Genomic DNA, 16,767 nt, shown 5'->3' with positions numbered 1-16,767 from the left:
TATAAGTCTTCACTTTATCTTTGGTGTAAACACTTTTTCCTATTAAGTATGTGTAAATGTCTTGCCATTGTGCAGTGGAAAAGTCCTGTTGAATCGTCCATCCAGTGAGTGAGGGCGTAGGGATCCGTCCCGTCAGTCAGAATCAACGTCTAAAGCAACAGTCGCGGACAGTGAGTTTACGTACATACTCACTCAAACGCTTGTTTTTTGCGTCCATTTTCTACGTAAACAATGCCGTTAAAATACGCTAACCGGCATTTTCAAACAAGCACTTCCAGCTAAGCCGTCACACTGTTTACAAACTGTGACTGCGTCTTATATAGGGCGGCAGATGGGGAACACAGCGATACTACGAATGGGAAGCAACGCGAGTTACACCGCAATTTGTGAATGGATTGTGGATGCTTGTTTTAACGTGTCTGCTTGCTTTGTTGTTTGAACTTTCACGAAGGCTGGCATCTTTTCTGAGGGGGCACATGGCAACGAGACTAACTATGACAATGACTAGCGGGAACTTGGCATGTTGAATACTTCAATAAAGTCCAACCAAATTAAATTTTGCTCCCGCTGCCTTTTTAAAAAGATGATAATGTATCTTTTAGCGTACATGCATGCTTACCGTCTGTTTTAAGCAAACGTATGTTTTACCATGCCTGTGCCCATTAATATGGTGCGCCATATGTATGTGTCAAATACAGGAATAGCACCCGTAACTGAGACTCCGCCTTTTAATATAGTGTGCCTTATGGTCGTGAAAATATCAAAATACCTTGTTTAGACTAGTGGGAGCCCAAATAGCATATTATTGAAAAGAAATTTTTTGCTTTGACTTCCACTTTCATCTTTCCATCAATCCATTCCCCTTTATTTAAACACACAGACAGTTGTCCTTTGTGTATTGCCCTTTTTATCTACCAGTAGTGACCAGAAACTGGTTTCAAACTAGAAATATGATTCAGTTGAACCCAAAAATAAATATTTTTTTTTAGTATCTATTGGGCGGCACGGTGGACGACTGGTTAGCACGATGGCCTTACAGCGCAGAGGTGGTGGGTTCGGTCCCAGCTCCGGCCTTCCCGTGTGGAGTTTGCATGTTCTCCCTCTGCCTGCGTGGGTTTCCTCCGGGTACTCTGGTTTTCTCCCACATTCCAAAAAACATGCACAGCAGGTTGATTGGACTCTCTAAATCAGGCGTGGGCAAACTACGGCCCAGGGGGCCACATGCGGCCCGTTAAACATTTTAATCCGGCCCGCCGAACTTCAAAAAAATTAAATGACTATGTTTTATTTTCTAAATACTGTGGCGTGTCAAAGACAGATATTTTGTTGTAATGCTTTTGTTCACTTTCATTTCAAATTGAAATTTTTTTCACTGCTGAGGTAAGGTTACCAAAACACTCCATCCATCTGCTTCTGGTCCGGCCCCTCTGTCAAATTTTAGAACCCATTGTGGACCACCAATCAAAAAGTTTGCCCACCCCTGCTCGAAATTGTCACTAGGTATGAGTGTGAGCGCAGATTGTGGTTCGTCTATGTGTTTCCTGCGATTGGCTGGCAAGCAGTTCAGGGTGTACCCCGCCTGCTGCCCGAAGATAGCTGGGATCGGCTCCAGCACCCCCCGCGACCCTTCAGGAGAAGCGGTAGAGATGATCGATGGATAGTAAAACAAAGACAAGATGCAGTGCATTTCATCTTCCACATCTGTGTTCTGTAAATGTTCAATGCCAGACTCGCTGGAGCTCTAACATGGCAGGACTGCTATCAGACTTGAAGCAACATAGTGTTCCAACATGGAACACAGCAGCGGGGAGATTTATTTCTTTGGGTTCATGGGCAGTTGATAGTCCTCGTGAGAGGCACCGGACTATCAGATACTGTAGGCCTGTGGTGGAGAAGCTGCTGATCCTCTTCTCCAGTCCTAGTTTTTCTCTCAGTGGGACATGAAAGATATACTCCACGACCGGACCATTCATCACGTCTGGTGCTAAGGCAATGCACGAAGGGTATGTGTGATGCTATAAGGCCGGTATCGCTATTATCTCACTACCTGCCCCCCTCTTACCTGCAGAAGCAAATGTCTCCTCAGAGGAGTAGGCGGCAAAACTAATTGTTCCTCTGCATGGTGTCAAGTCTCACTCATTCTGTTTCGATTACAAGCCATCCAGTGGCCAGCTCTATCACTTTCCATCTCCCCCGCACTGTCTCTCTCCCAAGTTCAGCCAGTGTCCCACTTCGCCGTCTCACCAGGACCTTTATCAGGGAGACAGCTCTGCTCATTAAGGAGTTAATTTTCTCCCTCCTATCTCTGATTAGTGCAGTCAACCTAAAGCACTGTGAATTCTTTAAATTTTCTTCCTTGTTATCAAAAGAGGGAGAAGCGGGAAAAAGATGAGAATGGGGGGTATTTAATCGTTTAAGTAGTCTTCCTGGGGAACCAGATTTCTTTTTTCCCCTCTTCCCAGCAATGCAAAGAAATCTCTCTGAAAGTCGGCCCATCTCAGTAATTCAGTTTTTAAAGTGTGTGGATGGAGGGAAGGGGAAGGGGGAACACGGTGGTGTTGGGGGGAGGTAGGGAAAAGCAGTGGCAGTGGTGATGGCGGGAGAGAGAGAGAGAGAGAGAGAGAGGGGGGAAAACGACTTGATGAAATTCCGCTATCAGCTCCGAACCAATATGCAAAATATCTCGCTGGAAATCAAATAGCTATTATGTTTTCATTTCCACGTCGGCGTATTTGCTTAATGAAGAGGAGACAGATCAGACCGGCAGAGAGAGTCTGCAGGAGCCGATAACCGCCAACGGCTCGCAGCTATCCGCATAGAGTGACGCTCCCAGTCACCACGTTTTTTTGCTGAAAAATAAGAGGAGGAGGAAGAGATGGAGGTGAAGGAAGGAGAGAGAGAACAGGAAGGTGATGCTATAAGGAATGGGGAGAGAGCAGAGGAGATATTAAAAGGGCCACAAAGAGGGATAAAGTCAAAGAGGAGATGAAAAAGATAAGGAGAGAAATGAGGAAGACGGCAGGTCAGAATGGAGATTGAGGGATGAAGACCGAGAGAATGTTCTTCATTTAGACATGGATGCAGTTGTGGTAAAGAGGCCTTGAATTCCTTTGAACTCAAGCTATTTAAGACTGCCGTGTAGGTATTTGGTCTAAAAAAAAAAAAAAAAGGAACATGTGGAACATCATAGTTTCAGAACTATTAAAAAATACAATTGTATTTATTATTTAAACACATAAAATGCACTTTAAATTTGAAGTGTAGTAAATATTATGCTCATTGGTTGGTTGGCTGAAATCGGAGAATATTTACTATTGAGAGGCTGAAATTCCGAGGATTTTAAATGAACTAAGATCTCTAAATGATTACTCGATTATCCAAATAATTTTTGATTCATTTAGTTTTCAATTCATTGTTGCACCTCCAGCTGAGCCTGCTGGGCTCTCGCTGTTTCGGTAAGCAAGCCCTGCTCGGTCCCTGCTGCAGTGCAGGAGAGAAAGAGAACTACAGTACCAGGCCACACCATTTCAAATCACAACACACAAATGCACTACTGTGTGTGACTTTCATCTTAATTCAAATGTATGAAAGCATGTGTTTTTCTATTTACATTTACAATGCAGTTCTATTTTCTAAAATACAAAACGTAATAAGAAATATTTTGTTTGCGGGGTGCTGCTTAAGTATTAATGGCATATCCATTTATTTCACTGGGGAAGGTTGATTTGATTTGGCTTAACAGCATGGCCACGGCAAGAATTAAACTTGTAAGTCAAGGCGCCTCGCGGCAATAAGATATATTTCAAGGAGTCTCTGATGATTTGGTTTGGTTTGGTTGGTGGCAGGGAGCGCATGGCCTGAGGGAGCTGTTCCAAATGAAAAGTTGAGTGAACAATTTTTCTCACGTCTTGCTCTTTACACTGATCAATAAGTGGCTCCTCTCCAGTCACGTTCGCCACGCTCCCATCCTCTCCCGTCTTTCTTTAAATATCTTTTCCTCGTGTTTTTTCTTTCTAAGTCTATGATTGTCTGATACAAGTACACCCCCACTCTCCTTTTCTTTTTCCCCGTGCGTTGGGTTATTAGCGTAAGAGCGGCGAAGCTTGCGTCTGTTTAATCAGGCTTGTTGAGCATACAGGTTTGATGTGTGTTGTCTCAGTGTTTAATCACCGAGCTGCCAGCCGCAGGTTTGATGTGGATGGAGAGTTAATAAAGCAGTATCTTGGGTGCCTTCATCAGCTGCATCACTTTGTTCTGCCTCTCCTCGTGCCTCTCTAAGACAGACAGCGACAGTCCCTGAGCAGCAGCTCAAGTATTCTCCTCTTCGACAAAATTCTTCTCGGTTTCATCTTGATGCCGCTCTGTGTCAGCAAGAACTTGGATTCATCACCACCCTTAAGTCCTCTTTTCAACTTTAACCTTGACATAGCTTCACAGCATCCTCATGTGTGTGTGTGTGTGCGGGGGTGGGGGGGTGCGCGTGGGTGTGTGTGTGTGTGTGTGTGTGCATTCGGGCTGTTCTTGTCCATCATTGAAGGCGGTGCGAAACGCGTACTGCATCCGCAATACAAACAAAGCTGCTTCCAATGGGAAATTCACCCCAGTTATATTTACCATCCTAGTTCAAAGGTCGTGGGTTCAAATACAGACTGCGGGATAGGTTTGTTCTCGTGCCGGCCTAGGTTTTCACCAGGTACTCCAGTTTCCCCTCACAAGTTAGCCGAATTGTAAACTAAATTGTCGGGACTATGCATGAATGCTTGTGTGCTTTATGTGCCCTGTGATTGGCTGGCGACCAGTTCCGGGTGTACCTGGGATAGGCACATACACGACTAGCAATACAGAGAGTGGATGGATGGATGCGTTCACAGCACGAGTCGTAAATCTGATATACATTACTGATTCACATTGCACGCTTGTATAAAAAAATAATAAATGTAGCTATATTTAGAAACGTTTTTCAGAACATGTGCTAGTTTTCAGTCTTTTTTTTTCAGTCGAATTTTTTCCGGCGCAATGACAACACGGACATGACGTGAAAGTCAACAAAGGATAAACCTTGAAATGTGCACGAAGCGTTGACCATGCAGCAGTTGTAGTTATTAGGTTTATTAATTATTTGATCCACTCACCTTGATCACGGGTTCAACATGTTTACCAAATGGTTTTAAAAAAACATATCAGTCAGGGCTCCAGACTCATTTTTTTTATACTAGGAACACTTGCCTGTAACCTGAACTATGAGTGTTAGAAGTAAAAAAAATGTACTTACAAAATAAATCTTCACAATATTTATACTGATTTTCACTGTATTACTAATAAATGCCCTGAAATATGGAGCAGATTTTTGTCCGCAACAAAAAGTATTCCTGGGCATTAATAAATAAAAAACACATTTTCATTCAGCAAAATGCCAGCAGTTTGCCCAGTGTGGAGACCTGCATGGACTTCTGAAATCATATCTCCTAAAAGGTTCATCACATATTTCTGACGCATAGCCACAATAATTTAATTGATTTCTAGGTTTATGGTGCAACTCCTTTGCGTCAAAAAAGCAACTGAAGAGTGAGTTCCTGTTCAAACAAAGTTATTTTGGTCCGGATGCAGTTTACAGTCTTGATTAACATAAAGATGAACAGACTCTTATTATAATGTAATTATATGACATGAAATAAACATCTCAATCTTATTGAACACTAAACATATAAGTTTTGAAACCTTTATTGAGCCAATGCACATTTTTCACATAAAAAAAAAAATCACACGGGTCACACCACTTAGCAAAAGAATTCACAAAAAGTGGATAGACAGGTTCCTTATGGCCCATGTGTCATCAAGTGAAAGAGCATTTGCTTGTTCTGCCTGGCATATTGAATGAACCCTAAATGAACAAAAACAAAATAAATAGAAAATAAATATTTTTTTCATGAAAACAATTGACATTTGATAATTTCCCGTGGCACACCTAATATTCTCTCACAGCACACTGATGTGCGCCATCGGTACATAAATAACCAAAACATTTGCATTATAAAATGTATCCATGTATATTAATAAATCTTGATTTTCTGAGAAACTAGGATTTACGAGCGTTTCATGGATTAAATTCATCTTTAGTGTGTTTATCTTAAGCAGCCTCTTCTTTCGCTAGATCTCCTTTCATCCTGTCAAGGATTTGGAAGATTTTCTTTTCATTATCTTAACTGGAAATATCTTTCACTATCATGTGCAATTTTTTAATTTAATTTTATTTTTTTTTAGTCACGTCGGTTTAGAGAACACCAGTGTACATGATTAGAAACTTTTATAAACTATTATCTCAAATAATTGAATATACTTGATTGTTATTTAATCCTTATAACCTTTAGTCTCACGGAGGTATTTAGCGATTTCAGTGTCTCCTCATCCTTTCATGTTTCAACACTTAAGTTTTATTTTCCTGTGATCATTTAGTTTGGGAATTGAGCAGCTCGAGGCTCTTTTTATGAGCAGTGGATTGTGCGTCATTACTTCAAAACTCAGAAAGTTCAGTGCTATTTGATGAGTTTAGTCCAACTGATAATACATACAATATGTGCCTTTTTTTTTTTTTTACTCTTTCTCCATCGCTTATAGTTCAGTCCAATTTTCCTGATGGATATATCACGGAATAACAATTAATATAGCTTTAACACTTCAACTGGCAAATGAAGCGGAAAATGCACCACTTAAATCTCACAGCCTGCCACTATCCTTTCCACCAACTCTCCAAGACACAAGAAGGAGAAGATATTTCTCCTTGGATAAAGAAGAAAGCTGAAACTTTTTTTCTGTACCATTCAATGTCCGAAAGCAGTGATGCAGTGATTGATTCATTAAAGCGGGGCTGTAATGAGGGAAGAAATCACAATTCAAACTTACATTTGAAACACAAAATGTAATTGGAATTTTATACGGAGAAGTCCCTTTGTACAATTATGATTAAAGCAAAATTAATTGTATGAAAATGTCCTCATAGATACTGAAAACGAGATAAAGCAACGCTTGGCCGGCACGGGCCTAATTCTAAAAATATTGTGTATGGCATCGATCTTTTTTTTTTTTTATTACACCCCCCACCTCCTCTTGACTATCTTTTTTTTCTCTTATGAAGGTCCAAATCTAGCTATGTTAATTTTATCTGAAATTAGAGTGAACCATGCAGGCGTGGAAGTTGAAATTAGCCTAAAGATGTTTCATTTACAAAGACAGAAACACTTTGTCAGGCAGCGATTGTTTCCAAGCATTATCTCTGCTTGCTTTTAATTGCTTTGCAAGTGAAATTAACAGAATTAGAAAAATTGCCTCTCCCTTTTTCTACAAGCTTCTTCATTCACAGGCATTGTTGTGTGCTTTGTATAGATTATAGACTCCATTGTTTCAGCATTGTAAATATGTACGCCCCAAGTCACGGCTTTAGTTCTGAAACAATCTCTCTATTGGTTTGACAAAACCAAATTAGAATTAATTTTCAACCTGTCTGGGCTGAGGCAGCATTGTGGGGACTCTGAAATCACGGCTTTCTCATTGGATTGCACCATTTCTTCTTTCTAGTATTTTGTCATCTGGTGTTCTCGCATGATATGGAGCGCACTATATTAACAGTTTCTGTCTTACTCAAGATCACGACTCCTCTTACATTAAACGATCACCTAGACTCACTTATTCTCCATCTCTCTGGAATTAAATGGTGACTACTATTTTCTTGCAATAAGACAGCAAACACAGAATCACAGCTGAGGCTTGAAATGCAGCAAACAAGAGATGGTTCTGAGCTCCCATTGCACTATTTTAAGAAGGCTGATATATTAATCTGAAAGAGGGGGCATTATTAATGAAGACACTTTTTTCCCCCCTTTTCATGGATGTAATCTTCAAACAGGCTAAAATAGATCAAAAGTACAGTATAATTACTATGGTCAGCAGGGATTGTGAAATTGTAATTGATATAGATCAGCCCTTCACTAATCACTCTTTTAGCTTCAATTTTAGGTATACTGCAATTTGGCTTTAGGTCCCCTTTGGCTTCTGCCATTAATCTTATGGATTAGATTGTTAAGCGGGTCCCTGTCTTGAAACCTTTTTTTTTTTTTTAACCATTGGTTCATTTGCATGTATTTGTCTGTTTTATGCTTTTACAATTTGTCTTTCTCTTCATTGCATTTCATTTGTGTTGAAACTAGTAAACTTCCTTAAGTCCTTCAAATGCCTCAAACTAAATACAGTGAATGGGTTTAGAATTTTTTTTATTTATTTTTTTACATTGTACTCTAACCAGTACTCTGTAGTGTGATCTCATAGGGTCACCAACAAGTGATTGCACTGAGTTTTATACGTAGTGTGTTCCATTTCCCTCCATATTTGAACTTGCAGGTTCCCTTGGTGAGCTTGATGGCAATGAGGAGAACACTCTTGACAACCCGAGCCTCTCAGGAGAGGAGGCCGAGGCCTCAGACCTAGAGGATTCACTAGAGGGTGACAGCAGTACTCCACCGCCCTCCACACCGCCATGCAATGAAGGTGAGATGCATGTGTATTTGCAGCACCTATAAAGCTAAAACGCAATCAGAATTCTGTTTCTGACATTTTGTCCTGATTGTTGTTAATTGTAAATATGAGAAATATGCTGGTGTGACATTTTTTGTCTGATCTGTCAAATAACAATTACATGTCATTAATCACAAGCAAGAAAGTTGAGGCGAGCAGCAATTTTTTTTGTCCTTGGAGAATCTTCACCCTATGAGCCACCAAGGTGCCAGGAATGAGACAAATAATATTAATTGATAATGTGTTTTCTGGATTGAGTAATATACCCCGAGTTTAGTAGTCTGCACTCTTGGCCGAATCCACAAAGAACAAACTGTGGCTGCTTGTAGCACCTTTTATTGCACTTCATTTGTTGCTGTATGGGATTTAGGGCGACATGTCTTTTAAATGTCCCGCACATCGGTGAGATGTCACAGGTTGTAATGCATCCCCTCAACAGAGACCTCCGCGGAGGAACGCCAAGTTTACATCAGCTTTCTATAGATGTTATGTGCATCACTCAAACTGCGTTTGAATTAGAATTAATCATTGAGGCTCATTTGCATAAAAATGGCCAAATAACTGCATCCTTAAATCATAACATAGCATCACATGATCAAAAAAAAAATCACTTAATGTCCATAATCGGAGATTGTCCTCATTTGGTTGGATAAAACTAAGTAACAATGATTGGCTTCCTTTTTACTGTGTTGTGTGCTTGTCTCCAGTACAAAGATATTTTTGGCAGCGAGTAGAAATTCTTGTTGAAACATAGCTTTTTAGGAGATCTTTTCATTGGTTGTTTTTCAGATTTCGCAATACATGCAGGAAGCCAGAGAATATTAAGTTAAAAAGTCAAAATCTTCATAATGCTGACAGAAGATTATTATCGAACAGCTACCATAAAGATAAGATAATAATAATAATTGTGTACAGCCAAGCCTTTTTTTATTATAGCTATTCTGATAGCCAAGTTTAGTGTATTGTTCCATGCATCATTAACATTGATTCACAATAGTCATAATAATGATTGACATTCTCCTCTGACCTTTTATCGTCAATGCTTGTTTTGTGCATATACTTTGTAACTGTGGCTCATTGGATAGTTTCTCTTTTCAGGACAGTGTCCTTAAACCCCATGAAATCTACGGGGGGTGTGAAACATATGGCTCCAGGGTCTAATCCGGGTCAAAACCTCGGCACCACAGTCATGAACTAGAATATTTTATATATATATATATATATATATATATATATATATATATATATAAATATATATATATATATAGATATAGATATAGATATAGATAGAGATAGAGATAGATAGATGGATTTTTTTTGCCGTCAAGTGATTACATTTTTTAACTAATGAATCACAAAAAATTTCCATCATTAATTGCGATTAATCACATTTTTCCAACTACTATTTTTTGTGAAGCTTTTAAAAGATATTTACTTGAAAAATACCTAAAAAATACCTATATTTAATTCAAAGACTGTTCTAATAGTTTTCTTTGATTCTTCAATACGATCTAAACAGAGACAATTTTCTTTTCCCACAAGCACCACATTTCAGCAGTGTTGGTTTGCAAGACCCATTGGTATCTTGCGCAAAGTGTTTTGTTCTGAGATGATGGGCAAAAGATGAACAATATTTGCCAAGTATGCAAATTATTTTTTTAAGTTAATCAAACTGAGGTACCTGAGTTAAAATATCTAACTGCGTTAAAATTTGGGGGATCAACGCTTTCATTTTGCTAACCCTACACAGTCACTTGAATGAATGTTACTTTAAATTCAAGTAATGTGCAAAGTAACTCAATTCCTCAGTAATTCAATTATCAATAATCACTAAATTAACTAAGTTACTTTTTCAAGGTGACCGTGGCAATATTACTGATAACCGTGATTATTTTGGTCACTACAAGAGGAGATGTGAAACATCACACCATTTTAAATTGCAAAGTAAATCTCTTCTATCCATTCTGAAGCTTACTTTGATATTCTGCAGATCATGTCTTATTTTTTTCATTTGTACCCAATAAACTGGCCCCTCATCATATTTGAAAAATATATTAATATCTTTTTAAAAAACTCCTCTAGCTCAATCTAGAGACCGGTAAATCTGTCCCCTCAATGCACCTCTTATCCCATACCTCCCGCTTGTACCGTCTGATAGCAGAGTGTTCAGTCATATTCTTTTGACTTATTCAAGATTTCTCTAGCTGTGTTTTTGTAATCTCAAAAATTCCTGCACTTGTGAAATTTTGGGGCTGGAAGTGATAAGCGTCTGTTGGTTCGGTTGGTTTGATAAAGCCATGGAAATTCTGTCAGGTGCTAATCGAGACAAGATTAGAGATTAAGAAAATGTGTGTGTGTGTGCGTGCGTGTAGGGGTGAGCCCGTGCGTGTGTGCATGCAATAAAAAGGTGAGTGGTAGGTTTTGGGTAAAATGGAATATAAAAGAAAAACATGTTCCAACTCTGTCATTTCTGAAGCTCCTTTGTTTCTTTTTTTTATTGCAGCTTTTTGTTCAGTTCCGCCCCCGACATGCACCCCATCCCGCCACACTGTTCATATACTACTCCCTTCATGAGGGTTCCTCGGTTTCCCAGCGCCGCCATTATCAGTTCTCTATAAATCAGCCATGTTTGACGAACCTGCTCTTTCAACCTGGGATCAATACCAGGTCTTTATCTGGCCAGTGCTGGCTAATAAGGCAAGGCCTCTTATCCACCATCTGGAAGAGAGAGAGAGAGAGAGAGAGAGAGAGAGAGCACGAGAGAGACAATTGCTGACACACACATGTAAACACACTCTCGCCCACTCCCTACCGTAATCTATCTCTCACACACACACACAGACACACGCGCACAGACACACACTCACACTTCTTCCCTTGTGTTCTTTTCATTCTCTGTTGTGGGTTTATTTTTCCCCCGTTCTTATTCCTCTCTCTTCTCAGAATTTCTCAACAGTTGCAAACACATGTTATTTTTTTTTTACAAAAAGCTTCAGCAATCGTACTTCTAGATCACAGGAAGCCTGGCCGAAAGCTTACTGATTAGTCTATGTGCGACCCAGTTTTGACCTCTGACTGTCATGTCCTTTTTGGAGACATCCGCATCCATTTTTGTTCATGTGTTCATATTTTAGGTAAGGCAGGACAACTTTATTTACATATCACATTTCATACACAAGACCACTCAATGTGCTTCACACACCTAAAAGCATTGACTAACAAACAGCGAAAGACATTCAAAGGCAAAGGTAATGTTGAGAGAACAAAAGTAGCTTACTGAAAATTATTAAAAAAACTCTAGATTGACAACAGTGAAACAAATCTACAAATGAAATATTTCAAGGCATTTAAAATAAATTAAAAAGTAGTTTTCTTACTGACAGTGAAATTGTTTTAGATTCTTAAAACACTTTAAACAAAGATATGGAAAATGCAATTTATTCAATTGTGTGCATCATAACATCCAAATGCTGCTTCACCATGTTTGCTTTGAATTCTGGGCTTCACTAGTTCCCTAAAGTCTACAGGTTTATATTCAGTTAGCATTTCTTGTCATTTATTTACTTGTAGCAAAATGTTCAAATCTATTCTACCGTTAAAGTTGATGTAATCCATCAATATTATTCATTTTTTGGTGGGCCGTTATCTATTGCATGAAATGTTTTGAGTGCATGTCAAAATAATGTGTTTCGTAGGGAATTTTCCGCTTTTTTTTCCTTTATGATTTTATTTATTTTTCATTTTTTCATTAGTTCATCTGTTTCCGACACGACTTAACATTTGTAGACTCATGGAGACGGCAGCGTCTAGTCTAGCTGACTTTTAGGGTGAGAGCCGAGACACCCTGGGCAGGTCACCATTCAACCACATTGCTGACTCTTTGACACAGATGACCATCCCCACTCACATTCACACCAAAAAGTAATTTAGAGTCTTTACTGACTGTTGTGAACCTAATGTGATTTTGGACTGTGAGAGAAAGCTTGACCACACACAAACTTGCAATTAGAACATGTAAACTGCACATGAAGACATGGGAGGGGTGGGGGGGGGGCTTTGTGCAAACCACTCACCCATTATCTGTGCTGTACACAAGTTTCTTTGTTTTGACTATTCGTTGGGAACCAGCAATAATTTAGAATAATAAAGACCTTTGTGTTTCATTTAAAAACATTTTTATGGCTTTATAGCCACCAGCGAGATGAGAGGGAAATTCATGATACGGTGCTTGGCTGGACTCCAACTGGGAATGTTTAGACTCATACATTCTTTCTCTTATGCTTTACCTTGGCCTCAAGAGACCGGATGCACAAGTCTCCTTTGTTTAAATGTGTGTGCACGGGCTAGATAGTTACCTCTTCTTTTTCCATATATGTCAGTGATTCGTCAGAAGCAAGTGGTATCCAGTTGTCTCTTATTTTTACACATACTGTGTATGAATGGCATTCTACCTACAAAAAGGAAACAGTAAATCCATCCAAATCATTGTTAAGCTTTGCTCCACTGAGGATAAAAACACTGTTACTTTCCAAACTTGTTTGTGAAATGTTTTCTTGTTTTTTGTTTTTTATTTTAATCTAAAAACGGTTTGCCCCAAATTGATAGGCTGAAAAAGGCAATAAGTGTCATAGTCAAAGTCGGCCTCAGGTCAATTATTTAAAAACCAGTGCCAAATTTATTTCGGGAATATCATGCATTGAACTTAAACTCCAAACTGCTAAAATCTTTCTTCCGAACATGGTTTAAATTCCCTTTGGCGGGTTGCTCAAGCACTTGAAAATTAATTTTAAGATTTAACAAAATATACAACAGTGCAGCACAGTAAGTGGTAATTTTGATGCGAATAAGTCGTAGTGTGCAGCCTCACTAATGCTTTTCCTCTTCTGTTATTCATGACTTTGATTGTTTATTGCATTGTGAGTTTGTGGTTGAATAGTACTGCTTCAGACGTTGATGCAGCTGCTGCAAAGACTTCACTACACAGCTCTTGCAAGGTCACGTCAACCTTCTGTCAGCCTCTATATAGCCACTACAGCACATGCAAGAAGGACGAAATACACAAAAGGGCAGAATGAACCCTCCACCCCCCCTAAAAAAAAAAAAAAACAAATATAGAAATGAGTTAGGAGGTGAGATTGTTGGATGACTTTGCCCTGCCAGTTTGACAGGGGAAGTTCAGCTTATCAGATTGATGGAGACTGTCTTGCTATGCGTGGGGAGGGCGGGCTTTGGCAGAGAAGTGTCTGTCGACTCCTCCTGATACCTGCCTCCCTGTCTGAGATGATATGGGAGATAATATTGATAATATTAAACGCAATAACTGTGTCTCCAGCTCCCCTCCCACGCTCCATCCCCTGCAGGATAAAATCAATGTGCCATTCAATGTGATTTATAGCTGAAAATAATGGCACTATTTAGACGGGTGGGGGTGGGGGTGGATGGAGTATTTGTGTGTGTGTTCTGGCGTGTGCTTATGTTTGGATGTGTTGGTACAGTATGCTGCAGCATAAAGTGATTGCATATAGAATAATTTCAAAGGTAGACGTCAGATGATTTGATGCGTGTGTATAAGTGTGAGAATGAGCGTTGCTGTGTAGATTCAATCTTTCAACGGTTCCATTATTAATGTTGCCACTGAAGGGTGTGTCTCGTGGTCGCCTGGCCTTTTATGGTGGGTATTGATTGGACGCTATTGCTCTTTATCAAAGTGGGAATGTAAGGGTAAACAATGCCTTTGTGCAGTATAAGTTAAAGCGTTGGAGCCTTGAAAAAAATATGCCAGCGGTTTGGAGTTAAAATGGCTAAATCTCAATTATATGTAGATGTAGTTACTCATCCTCATGTGTATTTTTTTTGGTCAGTTGATAGTACCAAGTCTTATTCATCCTTTCAACAAAGGCAGTCTTGGAATCTCACTTTAAGCATGTGAGTGATGTTAGTTGAGTATTTTGGCACAAAACAGCAATAGCTTAGCATGAAGTTGGATCATAGAATAAACATAATCGAGGCAAAGTAGATTCAGACCGGACATGCGATTGTAAAAATGTATTGACAAACAAATACATACAAATTGAGACATCCCAATTTCATACAATCCTTGTCCCGATTGTGATGCAAGACTTCTCGAACAAGAAAAGAGTGATCTTTACTCAGATAGTCTGAGGTGCTGTGATGTAACTATTGATCTCATCTTTACTAATCACGAGTTGTGCTAATAGGGAGGGACTCGGCCGTTTGATAAACAGACTGATAACAGCTGCACAGGCAAAGTTCACATATACACATGCATGGATAAAAGCTTTGTATTAACACACACGTGAAGACTTTCAGGACACATGCACACACTGGTCAGATCATGCGCTGAAGCACACAGGGATGTCTTTGATCACTGAGCATGGGGCTCTGTAATCAGCTTGATCAATGGCAGGTATATCAGTGTTGATTAGAAGAACACTGGCAGCCTCAGTCTTTGCTAAATGTGACAGGGGAAGAAGATAGCGATTAAAAAAAGCAAGCGTGGAACATCCCCCTCTCCCATTTAGTGGAGGGAACGAAAGAGAAGGGTGGTGGGCAAGAATAAAGACGAAAAAAAAAAAAAGAATCATCGGCAAAAGACAAGTAGAAATACAGTAGCCCCAAAAAGAGTGAGGTGAAAGCAGAAAGAGTGAAAGGATCATCTCTGATTCTCCGGAGTTGCAGACGGAATGAAAGGGCCCATCTCTGTGTGGCGAGGTGTTGCGTTACACAGCTCAGGTAGTCATTTCACAGCAGCCTTTGATCAGCAGACAGGAACAGCCACTGCCCAGACGCATTCACACACATCACACGGGCAAATATGCAGAGCTTGCAAACGCACACAATGAATGTCCAGATTTGAATGCCAGCTATTATGAATGGATTAGTCTGAAGCTCACAGGAATTGTCACTAACGAGTCTGTGTGTTTTGTATCTAGAGCCTAGGACGCGGGATATTCATGGAGACCCCGATGACGCTGATGAAGATGGGGGCGAGCAACGTTTGGCACGCAGTGGTGCTAAAGAAGACGATGAAGGGCAGGAAGAGGATGGGGTGTTGCAGTGGAGCGGCCCAGGTGAGCAATTACCCTTCAGAGCTCTTACGTTCGCATTTCATTTTAGTTTAGTATCACCCTCGAGGCTTTCACTGTTGTTCCGCTCATTCCTTTGAAGTCGACTCCAATAAAATGTGCAATATTGAAGTGTCCAGAATGGGAAGTCTAAAGTCAATTAAATGATCACAGTCAAATATGGTGTAAAGTGTGGTGTCAACCCAATGGTGGCGGCACTGTCCTTCCCGGAATCCTGACTTGTGCCCCATCAGGCTGCTGCATTAGTTCTCTGCTTATAAAACAATAAAAAGGATCATGTCTTCATGTGATCACCTTGCAGCTTGAGTTCTATGTTCAGGATTGGTCGGAATGTTTTACTAGTTAATACATAATATATTTACAGTATTTTAAACAAGTTTTGATTTATCAACTTTCAGAAAGCATGGAAGAAAATTCATACATCACGACTTCTTCAATATGTTCTTTGTTCAAAATTCCGTAAGCAATTTATTTGACAAAATGTTGAACCTTGTCTCAGCTGTTGCACCTCACCTTAAAGTTATCCATCTCAGATGTTTTTAGTTACATTCAGAACACTTGCCTTAAATACGTCTAAAATCCACGATAAAACTATATCTTCACTCGTCTTCATTGAGGCACTCAGGTAACAGAAACTTGAATCAGAACGTTCTCATGTGTATACAATGTATAATGTAGAATTTTTTTTCTCACAGACAGAAAAACAAGACTAAAATAGTCAGTCATACCATATCGGAGCATAGTAAGAGTCATCAGAAATAAATAAAAAAAAGATGAAGATTTTCCCACACTCATAGATCTTCTGTTGTGTCAGCGTCGTCCAATGTTTCTATGTTCCCTCCTGGAGGCGAGAATATGACAGGCAGGGGATGCAAATGTATTCAACTCCAAAACAACAACACGAAACAGACACACACAGCTCGAAGGAGATAACAAGAAAAATACCTTTCTTATCGAGCTTTGTTTATTTTTCAGTTTCTTTTGTCTTCAATGAGTTAAACAGTGCACAAAGATTAGCACAGCATCTCCCACTAGTTCCTTTTCAAGCTGTGGTCATTTTGTGTTTGCATGTTTGAGCATGTGTGTGTGTGCGTGT

The 16,767-nt window shown here is 39.6% G+C and overlaps 1 protein-coding gene across 1 annotated transcript in view; it reads left to right on the top strand.

The window, feature by feature from the left end:
- Positions 1 to 16,767, top strand: part of zfpm1 (zinc finger protein, FOG family member 1) — a 94,563-nt gene that overhangs the window by 34,146 nt on the left and 43,650 nt on the right. The window contains exons 2-3 of the mRNA XM_088299477.1: positions 8,392 to 8,538; positions 15,519 to 15,656. Coding sequence (XP_088155603.1) covers positions 8,392 to 8,538; positions 15,519 to 15,656 — 285 coding nt within the window. The remainder of the gene's footprint in view (positions 1 to 8,391; positions 8,539 to 15,518; positions 15,657 to 16,767) is intronic.

This window comes from Idiotropiscis lumnitzeri, chromosome 6 (assembly GCF_059441095.1).
Source record: "Idiotropiscis lumnitzeri isolate Australia: NSW breed Sydney's pygmy pipehorse chromosome 6, RoL_Ilum_1.0, whole genome shotgun sequence".
In the NCBI taxonomy this organism is placed as follows: domain Eukaryota; kingdom Metazoa; phylum Chordata; class Actinopteri; order Syngnathiformes; family Syngnathidae; genus Idiotropiscis; species Idiotropiscis lumnitzeri.
The sequence above is the reverse complement of the archived record's forward strand: the minus strand, read 5'-3'. Positions and strand labels throughout refer to the sequence as shown.